General features: G+C 37.0%; 1 protein-coding gene across 1 annotated transcript in view; it reads left to right on the top strand.

The window, feature by feature from the left end:
• The first annotated feature begins 250 nt into the window (after positions 1-250).
• LOC117295742 (importin-11-like) overlaps positions 251-20,942 on the top strand; it is a 35,745-nt gene continuing 15,053 nt past the window's right edge. The window contains exons 1-15 of the mRNA XM_033778465.1: positions 251-312; positions 1,496-1,784; positions 3,433-3,709; positions 4,138-4,270; positions 4,874-4,932; positions 6,175-6,223; positions 6,639-6,709; positions 7,494-7,721; positions 9,224-9,307; positions 13,073-13,150; positions 14,204-14,294; positions 15,029-15,076; positions 16,006-16,111; positions 17,097-17,260; positions 18,240-18,280. Coding sequence (XP_033634356.1) covers positions 1,546-1,784; positions 3,433-3,709; positions 4,138-4,270; positions 4,874-4,932; positions 6,175-6,223; positions 6,639-6,709; positions 7,494-7,721; positions 9,224-9,307; positions 13,073-13,150; positions 14,204-14,294; positions 15,029-15,076; positions 16,006-16,111; positions 17,097-17,260; positions 18,240-18,280 — 1,668 coding nt within the window. The 5' untranslated portion in view covers positions 251-312; positions 1,496-1,545. The remainder of the gene's footprint in view (positions 313-1,495; positions 1,785-3,432; positions 3,710-4,137; positions 4,271-4,873; positions 4,933-6,174; positions 6,224-6,638; positions 6,710-7,493; positions 7,722-9,223; positions 9,308-13,072; positions 13,151-14,203; positions 14,295-15,028; positions 15,077-16,005; positions 16,112-17,096; positions 17,261-18,239; positions 18,281-20,942) is intronic.

The following is a 20,942-nucleotide window of genomic DNA, read 5'->3' as shown; positions in this document are numbered from 1 at the left end:
CAAACATTGTTTTGTTCTATTTTTGCTGGCCCCAGAAAAGGACCCTGATATCCAGGACGTCACTGTAGCATTAAACGAAAGTGTAAGGCCCCCAGGGCCGGCTATTGGCGCAGTATACAATACACACGTATTGTGGACACAGCGCATGCAGACGACCGAAAATTGTAGTTTGCACATTATTATTTGCACGAACGGGACTTGAATCAAGTCTACCCTCTTCTTATTGGCCTGCGAGTAACAGAGAGGGCGCAACTCTGAAACATGGCAGCCACCACAACGAACAAAAAACGGAAACCCGTGTTATAATTAAAGGTATTTTCACGTTAATCAATTTCATCGTCTATCTTTTATCATAAGTTGTTTATCTTTAAACTCTTGTCCTTGTTCTTGGTGGCAATTTACTCCGGCCCGGTTGATCGAGTTAGCTCCGAGTCCATGATCACCGATCACACAGACACGGAGTCGGAACGCACCATTTTTGATACATACAGTGTCACTGTCGTCAGTGATCACCACTGCACTGCCACAATGGCACCACTTCCACTGCACCACTGCAGCTGATCTACATCTATTCAGCTACTTGTCAAAGCCTATTTATTCAGCATCTGATGACTGACACAGCTAGCTCTGTTCTAACCCTCGCCACACACTCGGTTGCCACAGCAAATCACATAAAATGTGACTTTGATGACTTGGCCTGTATAAAAATAGTATCCGACAAATACATTACACCTTCTAATACTAACTAAGACTAAGTAAGTTCTATTCTAAAGAATAAGGTATTTTTCAAATGTTAACTACACTCTCGACTCCATTCTTTGCCACAAATAAATTATCTGCAGTGCAAACACACTGACGGTATAATAACATTATTACTACTGACTGACTGACTGACACTGACAGACACTGCCATCTCTCTGTCCTACATAAAAACATAGTCATAGTACATGCACTGCTGACCATAGAGTGACAGGCAGGGCACTTCGATTCAATCAATCACCACATACATTGTGTATATAAGGTTATGAGACTGGCCTTAATATTACATGTATACCAAGTATAGAAACTGGTGTCAAGAGGATCCAGCTTGTCAAGGTCATTGCATACTGCAGCTATCAAGACATACATTCCATCGCTCATTTCATTTGGATGACATTAAGAAATATCCAAAATATTGGATTGGAAAGTGGTATTTTGACCACAAAAATCACATCCTAAATGCGTTTTTAGTTGAGTAACAAGTATGTGACTTTGAGTATGAGTACATAACATTTAAATGGTTTGCTTGAATATTGGATACTTTGCTAAATGAGTACAGTCTATGTGTACCACCAGATGGTACTCAAGTACTACTCAAGGGACAAGTGGGAATGCTCAATGAATGCTAATAGTCAACATGTTATTGCATCTTCAACTCACCTTTAAAAAACAATTCTGTGTAGAGTAATTGTGTTGTGATACTTCATATTATTACTTAAAATTCACTTCATTTCAGTGCGGAAAACCAACATTCTCCCTTGTGCTACATGTAACTGTAACTGTAACATGATGGATGCTACTGTTGTTGGGACGGTGCTAGATGCTCTGACCCGTGCCTCTAGTCAGAACACAGCAGTCCTAAAGCCAGCAGAGCAGCAACTCAAGTCATGGGAGACACAGCCCGGATTCTATACCGTCCTCCAAACCATCTTCTCTAATCATGCACTTGATGATAACGTGAGGTGGCTAGCAGTTGTTTACTTTAAGAATGGTATTGACCGCTACTGGAGAAAGTCTGCGCCAAAGTAAGTACCGAAGTAACACTGAATTACTTTTAAACAAGTTTCAGAGCACTAATAATAATTTTCAAGATAGTTTTTCTTTTTTTCCCATTTTGGTTATTATATTTGTTTAGACTTCATAAAATCTTGTTGTGCTTGTAGGATTTGTTCCTTATTATCCCTTTATAAACCATTCATTTCTGTATAATCATCACCTTACGCCACGGTAGCTTAAAGGCAGTGGACACTATTGGTAACTACTTGGTACCGAGTAATGGGGAGAGGTTGGTAGTGTAAAACATTGTGAGAAACGGCTCCCTCTAAAGTGATGTAGTTTTCGAGAAAGAAGTAATTTTCCACAAATTTGATTTGGAGACCTCAAATTCTAAATCTGAAGTCTTGAAATCAAGCATCTGAAATCACACAACTTCGTGTGACAAGGGTGTTTTTTTCTTTCATTATTACCTCGCAACTTCGATGACGGATTGAGCTCAAATTTTCACAGGTTTGTTATTTTGTGCATGTTGAGATACAGCAAGTGAGAAGACTGGTCTGTGACAATTACCAATAGTTTCCAGTGTCGTTAAAAAAATGCTATAAATCAGAAATTTGGTTTTGCTTTTAGAAACATAGTAGATTAGTTAAAGGCAGTGGACACTATTGGTAATTACTCAAAATAGTTATTAGCATAAAACCGTTCTTGGTAATGGGTAATGGGGAGAGGTTGATGGTATAAAACATTGTGAGAAACGGCTCCCTCTGAAACCCCATAGTTTTTGAGAAAGAAGTAATTTTCCATGAATTTGATTTCGAGACTCAAGTTTAGAACTTGAGGTCTCAAAATCAACCATCTAAACGCACACAACTTCGTGTGACAAGGGTGTTTTTTTCTTTCATTATTATCTCGCAACTTCGATGACCGATTGAGCTCAAATTTTCAAAGGTTAGTTATTTTATGCATATGTTGAGATACACCAACTGTGAAGGCTAGTCTTTGACAATTACCGATAGTGTCCACTGCCTTTAAACATGAGAAATATTGGAGAACGTCAATTCAGGTTATGACCTTTACCTTTGACCTGTTAAGTTGGAAGTTGCTTTAGATCTTGTAGCTGTTTGTGTCAGCTATGGGAATTTCGGTAGAGCCTTTTGTGGCCAATGTGGTCTCTAAAGGGTTACATTGCAGTGCTTAGGACATTTCCCATTCAGAATTAAATATGGTAACAAACCTTTGTGAAATTTCAGTAATTGTTATTTAGGCTTAAGTCTTACTTTTCACTTTGCTACAAAGAAATCTATCAGCAATTTGATTAAATTTATGTACAGTGTGTCAACCAATGTGTAAAGTACTTTGACAAAATTGAGGTGGTTGTCCAATGGCCTGCAACCATGTTAAATTTCAAACCAGATGGACAATCAGATTTGGAAATGGTGTTAACAAATGTGTGAGTCTTGGACTAGAGTCCTGCAACACTGATGTACATGTTGGGTATAACTAACGGTTGCTCATTATATCTTCCCAATTTGTAATGTTATTCACAGAACCGAGAAGGTTTGAAAATACAAAGAGAAACATAACAATCAAATAAAACACCTGACAAATTTGTCTTTGTCATTCCTTGTTGGATTTCACTAACTTGTTTGAAATAATAACCAATTTGAATCCATTCAGTGCAATTGCAGAGGCAGAAAAAGTGAAAATCAGGGGTCAGCTAATCACAAACTTCCAGGAGCCTGTTGGTCCCATTGCAACACAGCTTGCTGTCCTTATTGGCAAGGTTGCCCGTGTTGATTGCCCTCGTAACTGGCCGGAGCTCATCCCCACGCTGTTGACTGCAATAAGAAAAGCAGGGCACCTTGAACAGCAGAGGGCGCTCTTGACCTACCACCATGTTATTAAAACATTAGCTGGAAAGAGATTGGCTCCAGATAAGAAACTCTTTCAAGAGGTGAGAGAAAAGCAACCTTTATGCCTACAAGGTTATTTCTAATCCAATAGTTTGTCAAACCACAATAAGGTTTGAATTTGGGTGTAAACATTCTTAAATGTTCACACAAAACCAATGGTCTTTCAATTTTAATTTGAAAATGTGTCCCAAACCAACTGCTTGCTTTACAAGTGTAAAAGATACTTGTAACCAAGTTGCAGCGTCATAATGTATAAACATTTAGTTGACAGTTCAATTACATGTGATCTGTTATTTTAACAGTTAAATTTCGGCAGAAGTGGCGGCTCAAGATTGGTCTATTTGGAAGCTTCTCACCAGTTAGGCAGCCAATACAGAAATGCGTGATGCTAACCGATGATGATGATTTTGGAAACAAACAATATCAACATTTTAGATTAACGTACATTACCTGTTTTCTGAATCTACAGCTGACAGAAAATACCTTCAGCTTGTTATTAGAGTTGTGGAACGCACACTTGGATGAGTTTATACACCATGCCCAGATGAAAGATCATCACAACATGACTATCTTACTGGAACTTAGTACGCTTGCTCTTAAAGGTTAGTACAGGAGGAACACATCTTATCAGGCAGTAGCTTTTTCACCTCTCATTGTTGCAATTTGCATTGTAGGTATAGGATTCAGGTTATTCATGTTTTGTTCTCGATACTGCTTGGTTCGGGAAACTGCATGGATCATCATTATCCAACTGTCAAACACCGTGCCTGGCCGGGTCCATCACTGTCAATTTTCCACTCTTGTTAAATTTTTGCCAAATTGTTTATTCCTCTTTCTCTGAGCATTTTGTCATTTATGCAAAATATTTATGTTGTAACATGATTAATTAATTGATATAAGCATTTACAACTAACTTTAGATCACTACTAGTTTAGTCTCCTGCTCAACTGACTCTTGCTACAAAATTCAATACGAGAATATGGAGACAAAGTTATGGGGTTTCCTGATTATATTAAATATACATCCAATGCTAGCCTTTTAATGTATGTTACTTTGTGGCAGTCTGTGGATCCATGGTATACAGTCTAGGAGGATTTCAATTATTGACTTATTTATTTTGATATTGATAAACTTAATTTGCAATCTCAGTTCATGTGTGAGATCACCCTTTGATTGTGATATTACACACTAATCTTCCTTTGCAGTACTCAGGAAACAACTTGTTTATGGTATGCTGGAACCAGATCAAAATGCCAGTGCCATGGTGAGTAAATATGAGAGATAGTATTTACCCAAAGTACTTCAACTTTGTTAAGTACTTCTGTGCCTCTTGGTGACATTTATTTGTTTAGAATTTTCAGAATAACTTGTCTTTTTTTCAGAATAACTTGTCTTTGACAATGTTTGAGAACAACGTTGTCACAATGAAACCATGACTTAACCAATTAAAGACATCAAACATTCTCATAAAATACACAGGGATCTTTTGTTCTTTTGTAAGAAAAAGTGAAATGTAATCACTGTAAGTTGACCAACCCTTGGCCAATATTTGGCCATGGTTTGCTGAAGCCTCAAACTTCAGCATCTGTCCAGACATACATGGTCCTGCTTGGATGATCTAAAACACACACCAGCTCATCTAGTTCCTTTTTCGTTCCTTAACTTTCAAAACAGTTGGAACCCCTTTTAATATTTCTTTTTCAGATCTTTGGCCAATCAAACTTATACAACCCTGTGTGTGTTTTAGCTCAAACTTTTGTTTCTGGACCGGATCGTAACTTGAAGTAGAAATGACAGTTTGACTTGCATCTTGGTTTGGGTTTGCACTTGGGGAAAGGAAAGTTGAGACTATTTGGGCATGTTTGGGGTCAAAAAGGTCAAAGTTCAAGGTGACACTGAGTTATAGGTAAAAAGGTCAAGGTCATATGGATTAGTTTAGATAAAAATGGTTTCTTGATCATAAAGTCCTCCAATTAGAAGTGACATTTTCACCTTTAAATTGGGTTGGAATTGTCCTTTGGGAAAGGAAAGTTGGGATTTTTTTTTTAGGTGAAGAGGGCAAAGGTCATGGTGGTAAATTGTAGTCAAATGGTTCCAAACGTTAACTCCAAGTAGAAGTTCCGTTTGGAGTTGTGTGGGGGTTCCCTTGGGGAAAACAACAATTTGGGAATTATCTTTGGGGTTGGAGAGGACAACCTCTTGGTCAAAGTCGAGGTCACATTACCTTTAGTGTGTTTTAGCTCATCCAATCAAAGAATAGCCCATATTTAGCTGAACAAAGATACCAAAATGCATAATCTTAGTATACACATAAATCAAATCAAACTGTTCTTAATGCATTCAGTCCTAAGGTCATTCAGCCAAAGCATACAAGCCAATTTAATAATAACTGCAAAGCAACCAAAGCAATTTATAAGCCAACCATTTGCCAACCAACACATTCTCAATTACTTGTATATTACATTTTCTTGTTTATAATTGGATGTTTTTCCTTTTATTTTGTCAGATGTTGATAGAGCTAGTGTTCCAGAGGATCAGACCAATACTAGAAATAAGTAAGTCACTACTTCTTTGAATTCTGCAAAGAAGCCTCTCGTGAGTGTTTTATTATGAATAGCAAAGATAGCAGCCAGTCCATTAATGTATGCCACATGTTAACAACAACTAGACAAGTAATGGATTTAACAAGACATGTATTCCAGAACCTGTTGTCACTCTTTGTATGGGTGAATTAACCCTATCATGGTAAGTGCCTACCTCACGTCCCTTCACACTGGAAAGTACATCAGCCATCCAACTGTAAAACAAAATTGATGGCTATTCAAATGCCAAATACCTAAAAACAAAAACAATTGCAGTACATGTACATGTATACCGTGCATACTTATTGTATTTTGTGTAGTATGTGATTGTCAAAGTGTTTTAGAGACAGTTATGATATCAAGATTAATTGTCTTTCTTTTTATATAGGAGGGGAACTGTCATCTACAAATGGCCTTAGAGAAAAACTTGAGAAGAAAGTTCTCCTTTTAATGAAAACAGTGAGTGTCAACAATATTACCTACGTATTAGGCTAACAACAACAAACTTCTAGTGGCATAACCCAACCAACACTACAATCAACCGCCAGCCCTGTTTTTCTCAAGGGCAGAAGTTATCACAGAAATTAGTGATAAATACATTTTAAACCATTTCTGATTGTTTTCTTCAAATGTATGTTGATATTGCACAATGTTTTGGAGTGCACAACGAACATGCATAAGATTGCGCAGGCCTGATACCTACAGGGCTTGAGATAGATGCACATTTTCTCTACATGTTTAGTTGTGTACCAGACTCCCATAATGCGCTGCATTTCAACAGTGAATACATGGGCTGCTTTCTTGGAAGTCTGTTTCATGAAGAGTTTGAAAGTTTACAAATGTTGTATGTGTGTGTTAGCCTTGTTTTATTTTGTTAACATGTAGTACTACCGCCTTAAATAATAAGAAACTGTGTGTTTTTTGTTACTGGGATACTTACAGCAGAATGGACCAGCTGTTGGTGTTTATCAGCTAAAGAAACAAAAGAATTCACAAAAGTACCAAGGACTTAAGGCTGTAGCATGTTCAACTTGGGTCAAAAAGGCAAATAATTGCCTAATGAATTAATCAAGAAGAACTTGGGTTAGGAATTCTGCTGGTGTAAATTGAGTAGGTAAAAAGCTGTTAAATAAGACTTTTGTAATCTAATCAACAACACAGTTGGTGTAATTTTGAAGGTGCTTTTATTAGTATCATATTTGATTTGTTTAGTATGTTTTTCTCTTGTTTTGTTTGATGACAGCTTCTAGACACACAAGATACATTTCCCCTGTCCTACGTTAGCTTCATTGGCAGGTCTCTTGAGCTGAGTGTAACATACATCTTCACTGAGGCAGGGAGAGGGCTTCTGTTTGAACGCTTTATTGTTTTCAATATGAACCTCATTAAGAGTATTGTAAAGTGTGACTACTGTCGTGTGTCAAAGGTCATGGAAAACAGCAAGGATCTAGTGGCTAATGATGCCCAAAAGGTCAGAGTTTAACTAAATATGTATTGTACAGCTTAAAGACACTGGACACTATCGGTAATTGTCAAAGACCAGTCTTCTCACTTGGTGTATCTCAACATATACATAAAATACATAGAGCTATATATATTGACTAGAGCGCTAACTTGCTCTGCATTTTGAAGCCACCCTGAGCGCAGACATGTTTGATGTGTTGCGTGAGTTCGGAACGATTTTAATTTTAAGAGAACACACAATGCCAAGATTTTTTTACATTCGGCGTGTGCGCTTACGTACGCGACTGTCCACCTGCGTACGTCCGCGATACGAAATTCGTAACTTCGACTTGATTGACGTACTAAAAAAAGTATACGCGCTTTTTAAACATGACGCACATGGCGCTCGCAGTTTGTACGCTGATCAGCAGATTGTGCGTTCACATTTGCTGCATTTTTTGCTTCGATGACACATAAAAAAGAACAAACGCACTATCATGCAAATAACCGTACAATTGCCGTACAAAATGTCAAGCTTTTGTATCGGTTTGTACATAAACACGGATGCGCCCACACGGCTTCAAAACCTTAGTGCGTGTATAACGGGGTGTTAGCGCTCTAGTCGATATTATTATTATATTTATTATATTATTATTATATTTATTATATTATTATTATATTTATTATATTATTAGTCAATATATATAGCTCTATGATAAAATAACAAACCTGTGAAAATTTGAGCTCAATCGGTCATCGAACTTGCGAGATAGTATGAAAGAAAAAAACACCCCTGTCACACGAAGTGGTTGATTTTGAGACCTCAAGTCTAAATCTGAGGTATCGTAATCAAATTCGTGGAAATTACTTCTTTCTCGAAAACTATGGCACTTCAGAGGGAGCCATTTCTCACAACAGCTCCCCATTACTCGTTACCAAGTAAGGTTTTATGTTAATACTTATGAGTAATTACCGATAGTGTCCACTGCCTTTAAGGGGTTTAATCCAGTATTTAAGCACTATTTTAGGTTGGGGAAAGTTATAAAGACAACATTTGGTATATTTGAAAACAGTTGCAATGCTTTGTATTATAGTCATCCCTTGACAAGTAGATTTGGTATTGTGAATGATCATGTACGTTTCTTTGCATCTGAGGAGGGGTTTCTGAAACAAAATGGAAAGGACAACCTTAGCTTCAAACTTTTTATTCCTCAAATCCAGCTATTGACAAATCAAAACAAATAAATGTCCATGCAGTAGGCCTACAGGCGAGAAATTGTACACTGGGTTTATATTTTTCAACGATATTGCTGTCAAGAGGTTGAAAAAGGCGGGGAAAGTTACAATATTTTCTACTTTACCAATGAATTCTTAGATTTGTTTATCCTGGCTTGAAGTGGTTAAAAGTTCAAACAAATTTTGGTTTGACCTCTAAGGTAGCTGCAGGATGAAGTCTGTACATAAGGTCTATGTTCGTGTATGTACTGAAAACTTGTCATATTTAATCCCTTCATTTTGCTTTGACTGTAGGCCAAGAATGAGTTCTTTACAGACAGCGTGTTGTGGGAGATGTGCCATCGACTGCTTTCACAGTACTTCCTACTAACTCAAGAGGTGAGCTGGCTGAATTTTCAGACATTATGGATCATTTAGTTAAGCTGAAAAATCTCTGACCCTCAAAGGGTCTTGGTTCTTTCTGTAGGACAAACAACACAATGTCCACAGATTTGCATTAAACTCACACAGTTTGAAAATAATGATAGTAGAAAGCTTCCTTTAAATATTACTTGCTGAGGTGCTTTAGTGTTTAAGAAATGAGTAAACAAGTCACAAAAAGAACATTGGCTCAATGGGCATACAATTTTTGGTGAGCTGCTTTAGCAGAATGCGAGCCTATGCAATACCGATTTTGTCCGGTTGTCCGCGCTCAGTGGAAATGTTAAAGTTTTTGGTTTAGGTTTTAGTCTTTGAGTTGAGTGATTTTTGGTATGTACAAGCCAAAGTGAAATCTACTTGCCAGTCATTTTTTGTAATTTTCAACTATGTTTTTGGCGAGCTGCTTTAGCAGAATGCGAGCCTATGTAATACCGATTTTGTCCGTCCGTCCGTCCGGCCGTCCGCATTTAGACTTTTTGATAGTTTGTTGTGTAAAATAATTGTTTTTACCCTCATTTGCAGTTTATTTGTCTCACACACACAGCCATAATGTGGTTGGATCCATAGTTTGCAAATGGAAATTGTTTAAAAATGTTAGTTTTCAGAGTACAGTATTACCCTCTGGAAATTAAACAGCTTCCTTGTGTTTAAAAATGTTAAAGTTTTCAGGGTACAGTGTTACTCTCTGGAAATTAAACAGCTACCTTGTGTTTAAAAATGTTAAAGTTTTCAGGGTACAGTGTTACCCTCTGGAAAATAAACAGCTTCCTTTGAGTAATCTTTGAGTAATGGTTTTGCAATGAGCTTTGAATGTGGTTGAATAAGTGTGCAAATGGAATTTGTTTAAAAATGTTAAAGTTTTCAGGGTATAGTATACTTTTCTGGAAATTAAACAGCTTATACATTTCTGGTTTTTCAAATAATGTTGAAGTTTTTGGAATAAAAAAATGTTAAAGTTTTTTGGAATAACAAAAAATGTTAAAGTTTTTTTTTTCAGGCTCGAACATTGACATCTGGATTTAAAAGAAACAAACTCAAGTTAAATCTTTTGAAATAATTTGTTAAAACAAAAATCAAACTCTGTCACTGGTTCCAGTTGAATGAGCTGAAACAATGAAGAACATGAAAGACATTAAATGGTCATAAATCTGTATTGCGATGATGTACTGACTTGAAAGTGAAGTCAAACATTGTTTCTTACATGTAGATTCATATGAAAAGATAAAAATCAAAGAATTAATCACAGGTTTCAGTTGAATGAGCTTAAACAATGACAAACATTGAATGGTCATAATTCCTTATTGTAAAGATGTACTGACTTGAAACTTAAGTCAAACATTGCTTCTTACATGTAGATTAATATGAAAAGATAAAAATCAAAGAATTAATCACAGGTTTCAGTTGAATGAGCTTAGACAATGACAAACATTGAATGGTCATAATTCCTTATTGTAAAGATGTACTGACTTGAAACTTAAGTCAAACATTGCTTCTTACATGTAGATTAATATGAAGAGATAAAACTTAAAGAATTAATCACTAGTTTCAGTTGAATGAGCTTAAACAATGAACAAATTGAATAGGCATAACTCCTTATTTCCATGATGTACTGACTTGAAACCTAAATCAAATATTACTTTAAACATAAAGATGCATATGAAAGGATAAAACTCAACGAGTGTATCACTGAAGAGTGCAAAGTTTTAATCAAATAATTATTGCTGCTTAGATGCATATAATATGAATAGATAAAACTCAAAGATCACTGGTTCCAGTTGAATGAGCTAAATCAATGAAAACCTTAAATGGTCATTACTTCATACTTGTCAACGTCTCCACCCCTTTGATCATCAGTTGATCAAATTATTGGTTTTTCTGTCAGTCATTGGTTCTATCTGGTGATCAGCAGCTCGCCATGGCAGCTTCGCTGTTCTAGTTTGATAATGATGAAGTTTTGGAATATTAAAATGTTTAAGTTTTTGGAACAAAAAAAGTTTTAAAGTTTTTGGAATAAAAAAATGTTTAAGTTTTTTGTTGGCTCAAACATTGACAACTGGATTTTAAAGAACCAAACTCAAACTTAAATGTTAAGGTTTTGAAATGATTTGTTTTAACAAAAATCAATCTTTCTGTCACTGGTTCCATGTGAATGAGCTGAAACAATGAAAACCTTAAATGATCATAGCTCCTTATTGATGTACTGTCTTCAAACTTAAATCAAATATTGTTTCTTACATATAGATGCATATGAAAAGATAAAACTCAAAGAGTGCATTACTGGTTCCAGTTGAATGAGCTGAAACAATGAAAACCTTAAATGATCATAGCTCCTTATTGATGTACTGTCTTCAAACTTAAATCAAATATTGTTTCTTACATATAGATGCATATGAAAAGATAAAACTCAAAGAGTGCATTACTGGTTCCAGTTGAATGAGCTGAAACAATGAAAACCTTAAATGATCATAGCTCCTTATTGATGTACTTACTGTCTTCAAACTTAAATCAAATATTGTTTCTTACATATAGATGCATATGAAAAGATAAAACTCAAAGAGTGCATTACTGGTTCCAGTTGAATGAGCTGAAACAATGAAAACCTTAAATAGTCATAACTCCTTATTGCATTGATGTATTGACTTGAAACTTAATTCAAATATTGCTCCTAACATGTAAACTCGCATGAAAAGATTAGACTCGAAGAATGTATCACTTGTTCCAGTTGAATGAGCTAAAACAATGATTACCTTTAATGGCCATAACTCCTTATTGCACGGATGTACCGATTTTAAACTCAAGTCAAATATTGCTTCTTAAATGTAGATAATATGAAAAAATATATATATATCAAAGAGTTTATCACTGGTTCCAGTTGAATGAGCTAAAACAATGAAAACCTTAAATGGTTATAGCGACTTATTGCAACGATTTAACAATTTAAAACTTATCAAATATTGCTGCAAACATTTAGATAATATGAAAAGATAAAATCCAAAGTGTTAATCACTGGTTCCAATTGAATGAGCTAAAACAATGAAAACCTTAAATGGTCATAACTCCTAGTTGCAATGATGTATTGATTAAAAACCTTAACCAAATATTACTGCTGACATGTACATAATATGAAAAGATAAAACTCAAAGATCACTGGTGCCAGTTGAATGAGATAAAACTCAAAGATCACTGGTGCCAGTTGAATGAGATAAAACTCAAAGATCACTGGTGCCAGTTGAATGAAATAAAACTCAAAGATCACTGGTTCCAGTTGAATGAGATAAAACTCAAAGATCACTGGTGCCAGTTGAATGAAATAAAACTCAAAGATCACTGGTTCCAGTTGAATGAGATAAAACTCAAAGATCACTGGTTCCAGTTGAATGAGATAAAACTCAAAGATCACTGGTGCCAGTTGAATGAGATAAAACTCGAAGATCACTGGTTCCAGTTGAATGAGATAAAACTCAAAGATCACTGGTTCCAGTTGAATGAGATAAAACTCAAAGATCACTGGTGCCAGTTGAATGAGATAAAGCAATGAAAACCTTAAATGACCCCTTTGATCATCAGTTGATCAAATAAATGTTTTTTCTGTCAGTCATTGGTTTTATCTGGCGATCGACAGCTCGCCATGGCAGCTTCGCTGTTCTAGTTTATTGAGACCTGACGAGTGTTAATGGTACAGTAGATGTAAAACATGAAGCTTGTTTTATTGATTATTTTCAGGACTTAGAGATGTGGGAGAGCGATCCTGAAGGCTTTACCATTGATGAAGGAGGGGAGTCCTGGAAATTCACCTTGAGGGTGAGTGTTTATAATGAGCAAGTTGAAATCAAATGAGACCAAGATGAATGAGGAGACCACACTGCCATAAGTCACATCAAAAAACAGTTAGTTCCCATCGTATACCACAACATTTGTAGGCAGGTTTGTATCCAGGGTTAAAACAGTTAGTTCCCATCGTATACCACAACATTTGTAGGCAGGTTTGTATCCAGGGTGTTTGCGAATCCTTAAAAATCATTCATAAGTCTGAAATTCTATTATCAAAAATAAAGGCCTTCAAAAGCATTAAAAGTATACAATTGAATTGGCTGAGGTCTAAACAAAATGGATGAAGTGCAGGAAAACGGTATGAACAAAAGAGTGATAAAAGAAGGTCCATTGTTGCAGGTGTAATCATGTACATGTACACGTCGTGTTGTGGGTGTGTGTGTGTGTGTGTAGATGCAAATTATAACTCAATGAGGACTCAAATGTCAACTTAAAGCTTGGTATTGGATTGGACATTGGATTCCTCAAGAAGCCTGTCCTTATTGAAACCCTTAGTTGAGCTCATTGTGGCTAAAATATCAAAAACAAAAATGGATTGATAATGTGAGATAGACTTTGCATAATCAACTGCAAAAATGGTTTGTGGATTGGTCTTGAGGTCCCTCAAAAGAGGACCCCCCCCCCCAGTCAAATGTCAAGGTCAATATGACTAAACCTAAAATAATGTTGTCTGAGCAATACCTCGACAAGGGCTTGTCATATCAACTTAAAAACTGTACGATCAATGTTATTATGGCTAAAATGAAATTATTTTGTGTGGATTGGTCTTGGGATACAGAAGCTTTCTATTTTTAGACCACTTCGGTCAAACGTCGAGAAATGGACTGACTTGCCGGGCATTTGTGTTTGTAAACTTTTCTTGTTTTACTCTTGTAATCAATAACATCATCAAGTGGTTATCAGTGCAGAAACATGGACTAGTGTTTTTAAGAGTTCACACAAAAGCTGTTTACCCAAAGCTGAGTTATTACAACCTTGTTATGTTAACATATCATAACCTTCTTGGCATTATTTATTTGACAGCCATGTACAGAAGTCTTGTTCTTGGCAATGTTCCATGCTTACAGAGAAGTCTTCACCAAAGTTCTTCTTCAGATAGTGCAAAGTGTCCAAGGTATGTACATTATAAGTTATAACACAAGCACAAGTGGTAAACGAAAAACAAAATAGCGCTTTTAGATCCCATATGGTCAAAATGGGACAAGTTGGATATGGGACGTGATGCGCTATATTTGTCCATATTCCACCATCTAACTTGATTAACCTGGGTGTTTCTGGTTCACACAGCAAGCACCCTTGTTTACATGCTTCATCATACTTGCTAACTATAGTGATTAGCTTCAATTATGAGATGTCTTTGGTTTTATTACAAGAAGTAAATGAAAATAATAATAAATGATTTGAGGCCTTGCATGGTAAGGATGACTACAGCAAGCTAGTCGAAACGTTGAGACCAATTTAAGAACTAACTCTGCGGTAGTGCAGTTAATACTGATCCTATAAGCTAAAGTAATAGTCCCTGCCAATTTTCTTTACCTTACGCTCAGGTAGTAGATAAAAAGCAGGACAGTTCTTTTTAGAACTGAGAAGTCTCCTAAAAAAACTGATTAATCTACTCGCGTTAGTAAACTCTACCTGGCAAGAAAATAACAATTTTAGACAGCCAAAAAGCTAACGCGAAAATATGTTGTTGTGCCTTTATTGTGCCAAGCAGCACAATAATACCTGTTGTTTGCAAACTCTGATAATGTCAACAGGGGATTATAGATTCTTGTCATCTTCAGCAAGTTGCTGTAAACCAGGAGTTAATCTATATTTGCTTTTGTGATTCTACATTTCTTATTACAGGTGTCATTGAACCTACAAACATGGACATGCTCCTACAGAAAGAAGCAGGTTAGTGTTGATCTGTCAATCAACTTCCATATTGAATTTCACTCATCTTTCTTGAATAATACGGTTGATGATGATTTGCAGCAATAGTCTGGCGCCATACATGTATATCTATTTCAAAAACATTTCAAAAGCGCGCGCTTCTCCAGTAGAGTTAGCATTTAAATGTGAGTTATGAACAGAGCTCTGAAGCGGTCCAGGTTGTCAAACTCACAGAGATATGATGAGAGGGAGTTCCACAAACGAGGAGCGAAAGAGGAAAATGCGTGGTCTCCTTATCTCTTGAGATGAGTTATTCAACAGGCATGCAATTCTTCCGCGGATCCGTGGTTTTCCGCATTTCATGAAAAGGAAATCCGGCGCTATGAAAAAACTCTGCTTAAAATAAAACGACGGAGACACATGTTCTCCTCGTACAGCATACCTTCTACACTATTTTTTGCACAGTCTGGCTCCATAGTGTTTTAATGGCTTGTTGTGGGGGGACCAGACGAAAAGGGCCCAATATGCGGCTAGGAAACGAGACCAATAGGAACATTATTTTTCGCATTTTTTTCCTTTGAAGAGTTGCATGCCTGATTCATGAAGGGACAGGTTTGTGCGATGCGGCAACTTCATCAGGCCCATGGGAGGGGGTTTCGTTAGTATAAACGCTCTGTGAAATACGGCTTTTCATTTCGCCTTACTGGAGAAAAACTAATTGTCGGGAAGTGTTCTGCACCCAATGGGGGTATTTGTGTGCCAAATAGTGGCTCAGATTGCACAACAGAGCGTCTAGGATCCCCAATTTGTTGGGACCCTTAAGTGGCCCCGGACCCAACGTACTAATGGCTTCACGCTCTACACTCAGTAGTTGTCTGCTACACAGCACTCCCTTGCGAAAATGAATAACTTAAGACCTTATGTTTTTTGTTAATGTCTGTCTTTTTCAGTATACAATGCCATGGGATTGGCAGCATTTGAACTTTTTGACGAAGTGAACTTTGACCAGTGGTTCACAAACCATCTGCTTGGGGAGCTGAATAATAAACACCCAAGGTGAGTGAGTGGATGAAAAGAATCTCAAATAATTGGCTTGTACATTTGTCATTAAAGGAACACGTTGCCTTGGATCGGTCGAGTTGGTCTTTGAAAAGCGTTTTGTAACCGTTTGTTATTAAATTGATATGGTTAGAAAGATGTTGTAAAAGTAGAATTCAATGATCTACACAAATATGCCTAAAAATTGCGTGGTTTTCGTTTTACCTTGTCGACTAACACGGTCGGCCATTTATGGGAGTCAAAAAAGTTGACTCCCATAGGTCGGCCATTTATGGTAGTCAAAAAGTTTACTCCCATAAATGGCCGACCGTGTTAATTCGCGACGTAAAAATGAAAACCGTGCAATTTTGAGTGATACTTGTGTGGATCATTATATTCTACTTTTAAAACATCTTTCCAACCATATACATTTCATGACAAACGGTTTCAAACACTTTTTTATAGACCAACTCGTCCGATCCAAGGCAACGTGTTCCTTTAAGATATAATGGATATATTTGCATATTAAGAAAAATATATGCTTTTACAAACTACAATTGAATTGAAGTAAGTGTTCCAAGACTGTTCACACACGGTGGCCAATTTTATAGAGCTGCTTTAGCACAAAAATTTCTTAAGCACGAAAATAGCTTGATGACTTTACACATGTTACTGCCCAAAATTCATGCCATACACGTTGCTTTTAACTGGTATTTAACTGTTGTTTCCTTAGTACGTATAACAATTGAGTGAAGTCTTGGGTGATAATCTGATTTTACTAAGCAAGGATTTTTTTAGCTTAGGCAAATTTTATGAAATTGGGTCCAAATTGTTCGTACATACATGTAGGACCATTGGTCATTCTTTCACTCTTATCTAGTGGCAGTATGAATGCCAACATTTTAATTTCGCTAAAATGTAATTTTTTTGTAATCTGGTTGTCTCTGAGAAACCTCAGAATGCATTTTTTTGTCTAAAATGTTTTTTGTTGTTTTGTGATCAGGTATAAGGTAATAAGGCGACGAGTAATCTGGTTAATAGGTCAGTGGTTAGGAGTGAAGCTATCCCCCAGTCTACACCCTACTGTCTACCAGGCTGTACTACCTCTACTAGCTCAAGATGAGGATCTGGTAGTCAGAATAACTGCTGCACAAACACTCAAGATTGATATCCTTATTCTATATTGGGCTGCAAACTAAGACTGAGACTAACATCTCCAATCTTCACAGATGAATAACAATAGTAGTGGATTCTTTTATGCGCGCACATCAGTGACTCAGTGACACTCAAGAAGCTTTAACATACAGTATTTTCATGCAAGGTATGGTGACAACGATTGAATAACAAGACCTACTCCTTTTAAAAAGCACTGACTCTGGTGTTTCTGATCAGCAGAGTGTGGGTTAGAATCCCCAGCCGTGACACTTGTGTCCTTAAGCAAGACACTTAACCATTGCTTCGTCCTTCGGATGGGACGTTAAACAGTTGGTAAAAAAAAAACAGTGCACTTATCGAAAAGAGAAGGGGTTCGCCCCGGTGTTCCTGGTCCAATTGGCAGCAAATTGTGCCATAGCACCTTGTAAAGCATTACATGGTGCTATCAGAATTAGGTCTCATAATTTAAACGTAGTCCCACATGGCAGGAAATACTGTATGTTACAGCGCCAGGAGCGTCACTGGGTGACAGACATGTGCGCTATATAAGAAGCCACAATTATTATTATTATTATTATCATTATCATTATCATTATCATTGTCACTGTCACTGTCACTGTCACTGTCACTGTCATTGCCATCGCCATCGCCATCGCCATCGTCATCGTCATCGTTATTATTATTGTTATTGTTATTGTTATTATTATTATTATTATTATTATTATTATTATTATTATTATTATTATTGTTGTTTCAAGGTGCTCCGGCACAATATGCTTCCAAACAAACCAGGAACACCGGGGTGAACCCCTTTTCTTTTTGATAAGTACACTGGGTTATTTTACTTGCGTTACACAACACACAATGAAAAGTTCGATTTTTCAATTTTTAAACATAAAGGGGTATTGAACAATTATTTTTACAGCATATTTTGAGGACTTTTACCCACCGTTTGACACATTCTGGGATGTTTTCCTTAATGCCTTTGCACCTGTGGATGATTTTGAATTCAAGAAGGATAACTTCTTACCGGTAAGTTATGTCTTGATTCTAATTGAAATTAGCTTGATTGTGTTTCAGCTCCATTCATTACACTATTTGTTTTTTTACTATGCAGTTTCTTTACTCCTTAGTGCATTTGCTGAATGGTGACACTTCAAGATTTCATTCCCTTGGCTTTTTAATCTTGGTGGTCCTGTTTCAATGTTTCTTTAAAGACACACACATATGGCAATATGACCGAGGCAGAACACTTATTGGTTTTTCTTTTTATAATTTTATTCTACCAGAATAATGCTATGGAGAATAATACCAGATAGTCCTTATATATCGTAGGTCACCAAGAGGTCCTATGTGCAATGGAGAATAATACCAGATAGTCCTTATATATCGTAGGTCACCAAGAGGTCCTATGTGCTATGGAGAATAATACCAGATAGTCCTTATATATCGTAGGTCACCAAGAGGTCCTATGTGCAATGGAGAATAATACCAGATAGTCCTTATATATCGTAGGTCACCAAGAGGTCCTTTGTGCAATGGAGAATAATACCAGATAGTCCTTATATATCGTAGGTCACCAAGAGGTCCTATGTGCTATGGAGAATAATACCAGATAGTCCTTATATATCTTGGGTCACCAAGAGGTCCTATGTGCTATGGAGAATAATACCAGATAGTCCTTATATATCGTAGGTCACCAAGAGGTCCTATGTGCTATGGAGAATAATACCAGATAGTCCTTATATATCGTAGGTCACCAAGAGGTCCTATGTGCAATGGAGAATAATACCAGATAGTCCTTATATATCGTAGGTCACCAAGAGGTCCTATGTGCAATGGAGAATAATACCAGATAGTCCTTATATATCGTAGGTCACCAAGAGGTCCTATGTGCTATGGAGAATAATACCAGATAGTCCTTATATATCGTAGGTCACCAAGAGGTCCTATGTGCTATGGAGAATAATACCAGATAGTCCTTATATATCGTAGGTCACCAAGAGGTCCTATGTGCAATGGAGAATAATACCAGATAGTCCTAATATATCGTAGGTCACCAAGAGGTCCTATGTGCTATGGAGAATAATACCAGATAGTCCTTATATATCGTAGGTCACCAAGAGGTCCTATGTGCTATGGAGAATAATACCAGATAGTCCTTATATATCGTAGGTCACCAAGAGGTCCTATGTGCTATGGAGAATACTGCCAGATAGTCCTTATATATCGTAGGTCACCAAGAGGTCCTATGTGCTATGGAGAATAATACCAGATAGTCCTTATATATCGTAGGTCACCAAGAGGTCCTATGTGCTATGGAGAATAATACCAGATAGTCCTTATATATCGTAGGTCACCAAGAGGTCCTATGTGCAATGGAGAATAATACCAGATAGTCCTTATATATCGTAGGTCACCAAGAGGTCCTATGTGCTATGGAGAATAATACCAGATAGTCCTTATATATCGTAGGTCACCAAGAGGTCCTATGTGCTATGGAGAATAATACCAGATAGTCCTTATATATCGTAGGTCACCAAGAGGTCCTATGTGCTATGGAGAATAATACCAGATAGTCCTTATATATCGTAGGTCACCAAGAGGTCCTATGTGCTATGGAGAATAGTACCAGATAGTCCTTATATATCGTAGGTCACCAAGAGGTCCTATGTGCTATGGAGAATAATACCAGATAGTCCTTATATATCGTAGGTCACCAAGAGGTCCTATGTGCTATGGAGAATACTGCCAGATAGTCCTTATATATCGTAGGTCACCAAGAGGTCCTATGTGCTATGGAGAATAATACCAGATAGTCCTTATATATTGTAGGTCACCAAGAGGTCCTATGTGCTATGGAGAATAATACCAGATAGTCCTTATATATCGTAGGTCACCAAGAGGTCCTATGTGCTATGGAGAATAATACCAGATAGTCCTTATATATCGTAGGTCACCAAGAGGTCCTATGTGCTATGGAGAATAATACCAGATAGTCCTTATATATCGTAGGTCACCAAGAGGTCCTATGTGCTATGGAGAATAATACCAGATAGTCCTTATATATCGTAGGTCACCAAGAGGTCCTATGTGCTATGGAGAATAATACCAGATAGTCCTTATATATCGTAGGTCACCAAGAGGTCCTATGTGCTATGGAGAATACTGCCAGATAGTCCTTATATATCGTAGGTCACCAAGAGGTCCTATGTGCTAGGGAGAATAATACCAGATAGTCCTTATATATCGTAGGTCACCAAGAGGTCCTATGTGCTATGGAGAATAATACCAGATAGTCCTTATATATCGTAGGTCACCAAGAGGTCCTATGTGCTATGGAGAATAATACCAGATAGTCCTTATATATCGTAGGTCACCAAGAGGTCCTATGTGCTATGGAGAATACTGCCAGATAGTCCTTATATATCGTAGGTCACCAAGAGGTCCTATGTGCTATGGAGAATAATACCAGATAGTCCTTATATATCGTAGGTCACCAAGAGGTCCTATGTGCTATGGAGAATAATACCAGATAGTCCTTATATATCGTAGGTCACCAAGAGGTCCTATGTGCTATGGAGAATAATACCAGATAGTCCTAATATATCGTAGGTCACCAAGAGGTCCTATGTGCTATGGAGAATAATACCAGATAGACCTTATATATCGTAGGTCACCAAGAGGTCCTATG

This window comes from Asterias rubens, chromosome 10 (genome assembly GCF_902459465.1).
Source record: "Asterias rubens chromosome 10, eAstRub1.3, whole genome shotgun sequence".
NCBI lineage: Eukaryota > Metazoa > Echinodermata > Asteroidea > Forcipulatida > Asteriidae > Asterias > Asterias rubens.
Note: the sequence above shows the minus strand (reverse complement) of the source record. Positions and strands in the feature narration are given on the sequence as shown.